The 12,977-nt window shown below is 36.2% G+C and overlaps 1 protein-coding gene across 1 annotated transcript; it reads right to left on the bottom strand.

The window, feature by feature from the left end:
* Positions 1–2,325: 2,325 nt before the first annotated feature.
* LOC311075779 (uncharacterized protein) lies at positions 2,326–9,821 on the bottom strand. Its single transcript, XM_084103364.1, has 4 exons — positions 9,155–9,821; positions 6,425–6,466; positions 5,784–6,158; positions 2,326–5,282 (listed from the first exon to the last, which is right to left on the bottom strand). The coding sequence occupies exons 2-4, from the start codon at positions 6,447–6,449 to the stop codon at positions 5,011–5,013; spliced, it is 672 nt and encodes a 223-aa protein (XP_083959490.1). The 5' UTR covers positions 6,450–6,466; positions 9,155–9,821; the 3' UTR covers positions 2,326–5,010.
* Positions 9,822–12,977: the final 3,156 nt, after the last annotated feature.

Raw genomic sequence — 12,977 nt, 5'->3', positions numbered from 1 at the left:
AAGACTTAAATGTTTATTTTCAAGTTGCAGAACACTAAAACCCACCAGAAGGCCATCTTTAGAGTTCTTTCAAAGGTGAAGGACCCAAGGGTTCAGGGTTTGGCTGATTAGCATGGCCCAATTAGTCCCTGTTGATGTTATAATTACACCATTTATCTATGCATTCACAATTAGTCCTGCATCAACCACATAAACTGCCACTGAGTTAGGCTAACTGAAATTGTTATCCATTAGCTCCAGTGTGTGGCGTAATATTTATATAGGCCTATAGAGATTGTGCTTTCTGCATCCCATGAGACTGCCTTTATGTCGAAGTGGTATTAATAGTATGGAAGCTGGTTTCCGCCACAAAATACAATAAAATTAAAACAAGCTTCCTGTCTGTCAATCATCCCTTACGAAAAAGAAGTTTATTCAAGTGTTCTACTTCTTTTAAACTAAAAATAATAAAATAATAAAAAAAAATACTTCTCAAAAATATACTTTATGTACTTCTCAGAAATATACTTAAAATTACACTTAAGTGCACTTGACTTATATTGAGAGAAAAGTCCAAGTATATTTGGCCTGTACTTGTACTCAATCTTTTGATCGAGATGTACTTAAATGTATAATTAAGTATTCAAAGTATACTTGGCTTGTAGTTGTGTTAACTCTTTTGATCGTGTAGCCTATTAAATATACCTTTTTTAACATAGTTTTTCATACACCGTCTTATGAAACTTACATTGTTTGAAAATATTGATTAGAATATTAATATAAAACAGATATGTTTCTAATTCTGCATATCTGAATTTTTGTGTAGGCTAGCAGACTGGTAGTTTATAGGAATTGACTCTAATTCTACATGTTTTCACCGTTATACGGTAGGGGGCACTATGACACATCTTCTAGGACAGAATCTCCGGGTCAAAACACAGGAGAAGAAGAAGCTGAAACAAGTGATAGAAGATTGCCATAGACAGTAAAAGAAAAAGTAAAGTAAAGTAAAGTTATTCGCTGTCAAAGTGACGCCAAAATGAATGGGAGTCAATGGAATGCTAACAGCAGGTGATGGTCTGCTAATCAATGGCGGCCCCCGGGGAAGCTTCAGTTTTTTCTGAAAGATTACCCCCTTGAAGATTGCTCACTCAAATGTAAAATAACGTGATCATCAAACATTAAACAGCGTGTAAATCAAAACTGCTTAATATTACCAAATGAAATGAAGTGTAACCCATGAAGAGAAAACGACTGTGAAGCTTTGGGCGTGTTGGACTCGATCTACTCCATCTGTGTTTTGATCATCGTTCTGAATCTGAATCACTTGTAGTAGTATACTGCAAGTGCAAAAATAATATATAAATAGTAAACTATATCTTATATAGTATAGTAAACTATATAGTAAATAGTAAACTATATCTTAGTAAACTATCACTTAAAGAAAACTTACAAGTATACTTGCAGTATACAGTACTAAACTAGTAGTTTACTGAGAGCACACTTAAGTGTGTACTTTCATAAACTAAAAAAATTACTACTTGTATTAAAATAGTAAACTACTAGTGTACTCATAAGTTCACTTGTAGAACAGATGCATTACAAATGAGAAACCTAGTTGTGTACTTAAAGTTTACTACTCTTACACTTATAGTATACACTTAAAACATATACTTATATACTAAAAGTGGGCCAATTTAGTCCCAATCAGTATTGAAATTGTTCACTTACATTTTTACTACAATTTTCAAGACTTGAGACCTGAATCTTTCTAATAATACGTAATATTATTAATTAAGAAAAGAAAATGGAAACCAATACTGACTAACATAACTAGCACTAGCATAATCTAGCATAATAGCTGGCTGTTTTTTGTTTTTTTCAACAACCATGCGAGGGCTGTCATGAACCTAATTTTTCTATTCTTTGAAAGAATTTATTTAAAGGGATCATGTCACACTTTTTATAATCCAACTAAGATCCACTTTGTTTGTCAAGATTTTTATTGAGCTGAATGATGACAGCAGTTTTCTGCAGAGCTGCTTTACAGCTGAATGGAACTCATTACATAATTTATGAACTTTACACAATTACTGAACTGAATCAACTATGAACTGACTCCAGCTGAATAATGACACTACTGTCTTAGAGCTGAATCTTAGAGAACTGAATTGTGTTTGCATTATTGATCCTTATCTTTCAGTTTATCACTGTAAAGCTGCTTTGAAACAATCTCTATTGTATGAAGTGCTGTATAAATAAAGATGATCGTCTTAACTTTAAATGTTTTTATTTCTGTACCTTTTTTGTATTAACAAGACATAGCTGCTTATACAAAGTAAGAGACCAATGACATATATATACACACAAATACAAATATTAAAGTACAAATAAAGGGTAGGAAAAAAACTACTATATCTATACATCTACATATTTTGCTGTGCAAAATCATACTACTATACAAACATTGCTTTTAAAACAAAGCAAATATGGCTGTGATGACTTCTTTCCAGTCTTGCAGTCTCACATGTTTACTTTATTTGTTCATAGGGACAGTGCACATTAATAAACACAAAATTTAAAACAAAAAACAAGTACATGATTCCATGCGAAAATCAGTCTAAACATATATAGTGCTACATAATAGGTAAGAAAAATAGCGACAGGAGAAAGCAAATAACTAATAGCAGTTATTACAAAGAAGAATGACTAAAATCTGAATATTAAGATACTAATTTTGACAGTGCTGAGTAGCAAGTAAAATAACTTAAAACTTAAAAGAACCTTACGTATCCAGTCTTCTAATTATTGATGGAGTTCCTTTCCCTTGCGGTTTTGAATGAAAATACAGACTGGCTAAAATGACTTTTTCCGAGAGGAATAATGCAGTTCCCTCTTTCTCCACCCCTTGTGGACAGATGTGCAGTTGTTAACGTTAACATACAGTTTTAAGAGACAGGCTATGTATAGTCTTAAACATAAGACAAACATCTACATATTTGATCAGGTTATCCCAACTTAGCAAATTGTATTTTTTTAGTATCGAGCAATGATGAAAATTAACTGATTTTTTTATCAAGAATTTTTAGTGATTGTTTATACAGAGACTCCAATGGTTTTAGAGTAGTTGTACTCTCTTGTGACCAGGTTGTTATGAGAGATACATAGAACATAGCGGCCTCTGTTGACATATAATCTCATATATATCTAAAATCTGACAAACTAAAATTGGCCCGGTTACAGACCTTTTTAACTTGAGCCTTAGATAAAAGTCTGGAATCAATCTCCAAACTCCAAGGTACTTCAGATATTCAGATACAACAAGTAGCCTTTCCCCTGATTCAACCACATCTGGTATTACACTTGAGCCATTTTGGTAAAAAAAACACGTGCACTGTTTTAGTAATATTTAACTGTAAACAGCATTGTTCTAGCCAAGCTGTGACATTAACCAGGGATTTTGTAGGTTCATTTCCGACTTGTGACATACTGCTTACGTGCATAATAACGGTGTCATCCGCATACATTTGGATGTTAGTGTCGGGACAAACAGATAGAAGATCATTGATATACAACGTAAATAGCAATGGACCCAGAATAGATCCTTGGGGAACACCTGTGGATATACTTAAGGGGGCTGATTTATAATTCTGAACTCGGACATATTGTGTGCGACCAGACAAATGTAATTTTATCCACCTCAAAGTCTCTGGAGAAAAATTAAAACCTAATAATTTAGACATAAGAATTCTGTGGTGTACAGTGTCAAAAGCCTTTGTGAGGTCAAGAAACAGTGCCCCGACAACCCCACCTTTGTCTAAGAGAGACTTAACTTTTTCAGTGAAATAACAATTTGCCATCTCAGTTGAACAGTTTGCTCTAAAGCCAAATTGCATTGGAGACTACAGGTAAAATACTAATAAGTCTGTAATAGGTGCCTCCACGTTTAGATATAGGCACTACAGGAGATGACTTCCAAGCACATGGGAACATCGCCTGAGAAATTAAAAGGTTGACAATTTTGGTGATAGGAGTGACTAGTGATAGACTAATAATAGTGACTGACTGAGCTCTTTAAGCATTACTACATCCAAACCAAATATATCTTTTTACTCTGGATGGTTTAAGAGATGTAATTGTTCTTAAAATGTCTAATTCAGTGACTGCCTTTAAAGTAAAGGCTTGTTCCACTGTATTAGCTAGACAAACTTCTGTGTACTCAGGGGAAAAAAACATTGTTTTTGTGAAGTTGTGACTACAGAATCAATAAAATAATGATTAAGTGCTTCGGCCACTTCAGATGGATTATTAGTCAGCTTCCCATTTCCTATCAATTCAAGTGATGTCCTATCTTTCTTTTTTATCTCCTTTTCATTTATTCAACTAGTTCCAGATTATGCCTTAGCTTTTCTGAGTGTCTTTACCACCTTGTTCCTTAACATAACAAAATGTTGGCTATCATGACTTAACTTTGATTTATTAGCTTTTAAAGCAAGATCCCGTTCTTTCATCAGTTTTAAAATATCTGAATTTATCCAGGGGGCAGTATGTTTTTTATTTTTATGACTGGAGAGTATTAGTCTGTCTTCCTCCATACATCACCCCATTTAATATGATGAACCGCACTTCTGAAGTCATAAGAATCATATTTCATTAATCAATCACACTGTTTTAGTAATTGTTTCAAATTTTCATAAAAACTACTATTTGAAGAGGGAGGACTATAAATTACAATTAATACAAAGGATATTTGTGGTGATAGAATAAGTTTCAGGCCAATACATTCCAAATCCATACAATTTGACCAAGCGATTTCATTACACTGGATACCAGTTTTCACATAATAATAACTCCACCCCCCTTAGAACCAACTCTATTTTTCTTATACAGTTTAAAAGCAGGCACTTCTAATGCTGCTGACGGGGAGTATACATGAAGCCATGTCTCAGATAAACAGAGAACATCTAAATTAGAGTAAAAGATGATGAATTTATTTTCAAATGATCACCTAAGAGACCCTTTGGCTTAACTTTAGGGTCCCAAATTGTTCATGATTGATTTCCTGTCCGAAAGATCCCCCATGTTGACTGACTCTGAGCTAAAGAACTCCACCAAGGACAGCAACTTGACGGCTGGGCGATCTGGCTCAGGCTCTGGGTCCAGATCTGCTGGAGGGACGAAAGGCTCCACAACCTCCACAGCACTACTGTGACAACAGCAGCTGAAGTGTTGTTTCATAGCCTTCCACACGCTCATGAGGAAAGAACAAATTCCTTTCCTCTTCCTACATTCTGTAGGTTTTTCTGAAATCACACAATTGAAAAGACATCTATTAGAAACATCTCTGACCTTAAATTAAACAATGACACTTATATTTTACTGTTCAATTATTATCTGTAATGTTACAAATCAAGTAATGCAAATATATTATACGACGGCCCTGCTTCTGCTTAATGCCTGCATAAATGTCCCAAAGTCTTATTTCACAATATTAAGCATTGACATCCAGTTTTTTTCAATGTTTTAAACATGTTTTTTCTCGGTTATACAAATGTTAAGGGAACATTCTGTTTTATAATTTTGCAAACATTATGGGACCGTTACTTTTGAATGTTCTGTCAATGTTCTGAAAAATATGTTAGACAAACGTCCAACTAAAATATTTTGGAAATAATTTCGGAAAGAAAATTTCAGCTAAATTTTGCTGAGCAACGGTAAACATGACTAGACCTAACCTTAACCTTGACCTTAAAAGAAATCTGTATCCGTACACTTTACACCCCCCAGCTTTATTTCAATCTTACCTGTTGAGTTCTTGTTCGCAGGAGAAGCCTCCACGGCACCCTGAGCTGTTAGGCCAGTCGAGGTCACTGTTGGCTCCACAGGAACTTGACCTGGCAGCGGAGGGCACATCATCTCTTGGAGGCTGTCGGAGCTCCACTCGATGCTGTACGTCCCTCTGCTGCTGAGGCTCAACTCTCCACATGACCGCCTGGACGGACATCCATCATCTGGGCTCTGCTGGCTGCCGCTCTTCCTCTTCCTGTAAGCCTGACCTGTGAACACAGAGACAGAAAACTCAGAAGACAGAGATGCTAAATCATCAGAACTGAGACTCCAAACCTCCAGACCAGCCGTCTGAGTGGAAGCAGCTCCCCTGGATCTGGAGCGGCCTGAGGCTGGAATATTTCAGATATCACATAGTTAGTTATGTTTTGATAATAATCAATGATCAATGTCAGTGGTCAATTACAAATTGTTACAATAGTTACTCAAATTGAAAGGTTTATTTCACATGCAAGGAATCAAATACATGTGATCACTTAGCTGGGAAAATTGGTGGATCAAATGGGTTAACGTTACCTCGCACAAGTTTCTGCACATTAATTTAGTCCATCATCATACCATAACATACCATAAACAAATGAAAAACTAGAGCACTCACCTCCTCTTTCACCCATGTGAGCCATCAACGTCCTCCTCCAACCTGCAATAGAATACAAATACAATACAAAAACAATAATACAATACAACCCTCCTCTGAAATACTACCAAAAGAAATCAAATAATAAATAAATAAAACAAAAATAATTAAATTAAACACAAAATTAAAAACTACAACTAGTTTAACTCCAAGATAATAACAATTAGATAAAAGCGTCCTCAGAAATAATATGAATATGAAAAAAGGAAAGGATATATCCTCCAATCTACTAGAATATAATAGCCCAAACAGCAACATTGTGTCGGCCCAGATCCGGCCCACATCTGGTACGCGTTGAATCCACATGTACCAGATGTGGCCCGGATCTGGGCTGACACTATGTTGCTGTCTGGGAGGTTTTCTCTCAGGAATTCTCCGAATAGCTTCAAAATCACAAGATCTGCACAGAAAATACTCGTCAAAAGTGTCTGAATTCGCCTCGTCTCTCAACCAACAGATAGCGATGTTTGAGTGTATATTTTTGATTTTGAAGTCAGAATTCATAACACGCGTCGCTATAGCAACTAAAATTCGAATCATCATCACACGCACACCTGAAGTCGGCATCAATCTACTTATACTTGCAAAACATCCCGATGTACATGCGAAAATGTCATCAAAACAAATAAATCTATCCGGACATAAATACAAAAGATGGAGTATTTGCATGCTGATGATGACTAGTCACGTTTAAAGCCCGACACGCGTGCTTCTGAAAGGCTTATGTGTGTGAGAGAAAGTCGTGTGTGTGTGTGTGTGTGTGTGTGTGTGCCTCCAGGCAGTGGCGGAGCCAGGATTTTTTCATAGGGGTGGCCAGGCAAGGGCCAGCAACCAGTCTGGGGTGGCACAGAAATCTTAATTATTTTATCATAAAAAATAATTTGACTATAATGTATTGGACTGTTTTAGTGCCTACACAACTGAATAAAGTTAATTTGTACTTAATTGTAATTGAGATAGTAGTGAATTAGGAATCATGGAATACTGAGTGAATTTATTTACTAAGCCATTTTTTATTATTACCCACCACCTCATGTTAAAATTAATTAAATAGTAATAAAAGGGCACACACTATAGCTAAAGTTCAACTTGCTCAGTTAGCTTGGTTCTGGTTCTCAAAATCTCTAATAGCTTGTTCTACATTGTTGCATCTTCATGGATGAGATAACATGCAGATAATACTGTAGTCCAAATATTATTCAACCTTCAATACGTTTTATATAATCAATGAACTCTTCAACCAATTCTGAGTTTGTCAAAAAAAAAAAAAACTTTCTAGTTGTCAAAATAAATAATTGCAACAGTTCTATCATACCTAAATTTAAAAGGAAAACAAAAGTTCTCTTTTGAATCACCATGTGCAAGAATGTGAACAAGGCGGAAGTCAACAGCACATAATGTAAAATGTTATGTTTTTCATAATGTAATGCTGCCAGAATGTAAAATTAAGTTATTTTATGGATTTAAAAATTATCCATTTTTGTTTGTCCTTTACAAATTAACGCAAAATGAATGCCTATCTTCTAGTACAAATGCACAGTGCTCACATTTATTTGGACATTAAAACATTACATATCCATTTTTATATTGTGATCTCACATAGCAGAATATTTTAATCCAGACACATGACACATGTATAACAAATACATGCATGCAGTTTTGACAGCTTTAATCGCCTTTTTGATTCTTACATGAGTTAATTGACGACAGAACTACGGCTACAGCACGCCGCATTTGCGCGTGATGTGCGTACCGCAAGCACAGTACAACGGCTGTCAGCCGTATGACATGAAAGTTAGTTAGTTTTACTGACATTTGGCCTGACAACGTCTCATCTTACCGAAGATAGCCAACTGAATGGGACAACGCGCTTTTCTCAGCATCTGACAGAAGTGTCACAAGCTTTCACACACATTTTCTAAAATAAAAGTAGCATCAGAAAAAAAGAGAATTACGTTTGTTGTTGACTGCACACTATTCGACTTACTCAAAACGGTCTTGCAACCCACCAGTTGAGAAAGATTGACTCTATATTTACTATGTGCATATCACTGTCTGATGTTCTGCTGAAGCTCATTCGGCACTTGCACATTTCCGCACTCGTTTGACTTGCGACTGGCGCTGAGGTGAAGTTGGAGTGTGCGTCTGAAAAGTCACACGTTTTTTGTGGTCTTAAAGAGAAGAGAGATTTTTGTCAATAAAAAAAGAGACAGAAACAGCAGTTGTGAGAGGGGTGGCCAAAGGGGTGGCCAAGCTTAGACAAAGGGCCACCCCTGGCCACCCCCTAGCTCCGCCACTGCCTCCAGGTATATTAGGTCAGCATATCTTCAGAAGGCCACTTTCTAATGGTATGTTCAAGTCATTTCGAAAAGATCGTAAATACGAGTGGGAAGCTCGGGATTTTTTTAAGCCTCGATGTTTATGAGTTGGGGGCGTCAGTGAAAAAACGTGGTGGAATAGCAACTTTTATGTATTTTGAAGCCTAAATGCAGTAGCCAGGAGTAAAATACTATGCTATAACGAACTACACCACGGTCTCACGACTTCAATGTCACCACACTAAGCTTCACACAACTCTTTTAGTTTTTATCTAAAAAAAAAAAAACATTTTCCCATAAAGTTTAGAGTTTTAATAGTTTATAAGAGCACAATTATAAGCATAACGAGAATGTAAAAGCGGACTGAGCATACCTGTTCGCTGCGATGACGTTTAATCTCTTCGACTGCCTCTGTAGTCCCATTTAGCACTTGTTAGCAAGCCTTTTTCAAGGCACAAAACAGCTTTAAAAAATCACGAGTGTGGTAATACTGATGTATTTTATGTCGTAGAATAAAACGAGAAAGTATCTTGAGCTTGTGTTCACCACAGACCTTATTTCAGTCATTTACCCAAAAACCCATTAAAAAACCCGACTTCGGGGTGATGGAACGTCATCTGCACAACAATATTTATAGGTATTTAGCAGTGACATTGTCAGGCTTTTTTATTTACAACAAAATAAGATAATTCCCTGCACAAAATATGGCATTGTAATTTTACGATAAAATAGCCTACGATTATTAAGTTTACAGTGACTTCATAAATTAATTAAAAACATTAAAACACCTGATTCACATTCCTTGTTCTTCATTATATGTAAATACCTCGTAAATACGAACCCCAGGAGGACTTGAACGCATCATAAATTCCTGTTCCTCCACAGTTGAAGGATTACAGAAATCACAGATGTTTTAACAAGATTGCAGCACCCTCTAGTGTCAAATTTAATAAGCACTTTTAATGTCAAACAGAGTGTGATAAAAGATATTTTCCTGCTCACCTCCCTTGTTTTGAATAAATTCACTAATACCTTCACATTTCGTCAGTTGGACACTTATGAAGTTGTTAAACAGCCCTTTATCATATAAACACTCTCTGGGCTGTACTTACTCACGCTGAAGAGGAACTCTTTCTGTCAGCCGACTTCCTGTTCACTTTCCCTGAAGTGGCTCTTGTGCCTTTGGCAATTCAGAGTGTCTCTTCATCTGAATTTCACATCTCAATGGCAGCTGGGTCAGAGATTAGGTGAGGGGGGTTGCTTGTGAGGCTGAGCAACCACAGATGTGGGAAAAGATAAGAAATAGAGGATTCCCCTCATGATACGGGAGCCAATCTGACCTTGAGAGATGTCACACGACATCTGAAGAATACAAATGATTCTATCTATCTATCTATCTATCTATCTATCTATCTATCTATCTATCTATCTATCTATCAGTCTGTGGTTGTTATGAGGTTTGTTCAGGATGGCAGCAGATGCTGTCATGGACACTGAATGTGGTCAGCACAGCAGATACGTGAGCTCTCTGAAGTGCTGGCAGCTTTTTGAATACATGCTTTGCACTCAGGAGTTTGCTATAGGCTGTGTGACCAATGTCCCTTTGCCTCTGCACTCCACTTGAACAAAGAGTGAAGCTTCAATCACCATGTCTAAGCCACTTGACGTGACCAGACTCTATTGACAACAAAGACAGAAAAGGCTGTAACTGCGAAACACAGGTAAAACCTGCTGAATTATTATTATTTTTTTAGCTCTGTAGAATAAAGTCTAAAGTCTACTTTGTTCATGTTTTTTGTTTTATTGAAGAGTTTATAATGTCCAGACTTTATCACATCATGGAGAGAAAATGGCACTGATAAAGCATTTTGATTTAACCATGCCTCCCTCTGCACATATGAAATGGCTCTAAAGTATATCGCAGGCAGTTGTATTGGAATGGAGGCAGATTATAAAGCTCAGTGTTTGAAGTGCACAGCAGAGAAAATGCTGCCAAAGTAGCCACTGTCAGGCTACACTACACATTTACTCTTATCGCTTGATTTCTTTTTTTTTCTTTTTTTTACTGTTCTTCCCCCTGCTGTAAATGTGGATATATGATTTCACCCTTTTTTTCTTATCGATGTTCTCTTTTTAATATTTTATTTTTATCATGACTAATTAAGTCTCCATTGATTTTTTTTGGGGTAACCCTTTACAATACTGTTCCTTCATTAATAAAAAAACTACACAGGAACAAATGTTTAATACAATATTAATATTCTACTATACTGTGAACTAACAACAAACTCCAATTGATGAATTAGTAAGTAATAGAACTCAGTTGAATGTGTTAGTTCACTGTCAGCTAATAAGTAACTATTTTTTCATACTTCCCAGAGAACTACTAAGAAACTACATTCATTTCCCCGAACTAATGCGAATAATGCATAATTAAAGGGACACCAGGCAAGTCTGAGTGTTTTTTCTCTACGTAGCTCCCCCTAGTGTCTGGTAGTAAATGCTTTCAAACACTCCGTCTTAAAAACTGTTGTCCCTCCCCCCCTCGCCACGAGCAACCCAGCTGATCAGCTGTCAACCCAGCTGAGCAGAGGAACAGGCTATTTCAAAACCAGTTAGGTCTACCGAGGCAAGTAAAGCAATATTTTCTTTCCAACTGATGGCGATTTTTTTTATTATTTTTTTTTATTGTGTTGTCATGCATACTATTACTTTTACCGGGAACGAACGATATGAACGAGGCGAACTACTGCTTTGGTGTTTGTTTGTTTTTGGGAGAATGGGCATGAGCATAAATATATATATATATATATATATATATATATATATATATATATATATATATATATATCGGAGGCTAATATTTGTCTAAAGTTATATTAGTAAGGTCTATAAGTTAATCTGGTAGAATGACGGTTTACCTTTGCTTGTCTAAGAAAACATCAGAAAGTTTTTTCTAACTTTAGCTCATCATGATATGTGCAACATGTTTATTGCCTTTTATCAGACGCGTTGACTTAGTGACATAAAATAAAAGTGTAAGTTACACAAATAAAACCGACAGAGGAACGGCCAAACAACTACAGAAAATCAAACATGTTTGCTAATGACAATGCTAACATCAAAGTTAAAGTATCTAGTGTACTAGTAAGCCCATAACAGACAGCGATCATAATAAAAACCTTTACAGACAATAGCAAACATCCTGAGGTCGCAATTACTTGAAATTTAAATATTAAACACAGTTTATTCCAAAGATACTTACAAGTGCAACAGCAGGATCAGCATCCGTTTCGCAGGCTTCTGTTTCTCTCAGTTCTCCCCATTCTGAAAAAGCCGGTCCGATATTTACTCGAGTCTGACTTGCTCGGTCAGTCTCCCGTTTCCTCTTTCATTGGTCCTCCGACAAAGATTTCCTAGCTTTCTGCATCTTTTTTACAGCCTCAGCCATAACTCAATCTATCGTTGCCCTTTGCTTATAGATAGCCGGTGCTTGAATGGGGGCGTGTACGTGTGCAGTGCCGTCAAGCAATTTGTTACATCGCGAGACCTGATATCACGCGATACTTCCTGACGCCGACCCGCCGGCCCAAAGTTGCAAGTGAGTTTTTTCCGCTCTCGGGCACCAGGGGGGTGCGAAACCACCACCATTCAACTCGAAATAAGTAATATAACCATTCCACTGACTCCAAAGCTGTTCAGTTAAGGTTAAAAAGTTACCTAGAGCACCTTTAATTCTAAAGTGAAGATCATAGTAACCCACTCAAAAGTTGCTGCCTTAAATTTTTAAGTACAATCAACTTGGCTGTTTAAGTCATTTCAACTTAAATCAGGCCTACGTTAAACTGACTTTAACACATTAGTTGAAACTTATATAACTTGTATAAAAAAAGTAGAAAATTGCTTAACTTATTTTGATGGGTTAAAGCAAAAACATGTTGTCATAACTTATTGATCATCTAATTTTTTACTCAAGTATTACCAAATCCTTCAGAAGGAACAGCATTCTAAAGTAAAAAGCATGATATAACTCCCTAAAGATTGAAGTCATAAGCTTTTGAAGTTTTTGTAAGGTTTTAGATTTGGATTTGGTAACACTTGAGTCATCGGGCTATCATTCTTACAATAGGTTTTAATGGAACTAATAAATAACTTATTGATTATGTAAGTGGTTAAATGCTAATTAAAGTAGTGGT

Source organism: Abramis brama, assembly GCF_963993115.1.
Source record: "Abramis brama genome assembly, chromosome: 24".
In the NCBI taxonomy this organism is placed as follows: domain Eukaryota; kingdom Metazoa; phylum Chordata; class Actinopteri; order Cypriniformes; family Leuciscidae; genus Abramis; species Abramis brama.
The sequence above is the reverse complement of the archived record's forward strand: the minus strand, read 5'-3'. Positions and strand labels throughout refer to the sequence as shown.

Bases quoted from the DNA above. Each gene is read 5' to 3' on its own strand.
- LOC311075779 (XM_084103364.1), bottom strand. From the start codon at position 6,449: ATGGCTCACATGGGTGAAAGAGGAG. The intron at 6,159-6,424 runs GTGAGTGCTCTA...GAAATATTCCAG, and splicing joins TCACATGGGTGAAAGAGGAG to CCTCAGGCCGCTCCAGATCC. The intron at 5,283-5,783 runs GTAAGATTGAAA...GTGTGATTTCAG, and splicing joins TGCGAACAAGAACTCAACAG to AAAAACCTACAGAATGTAGG.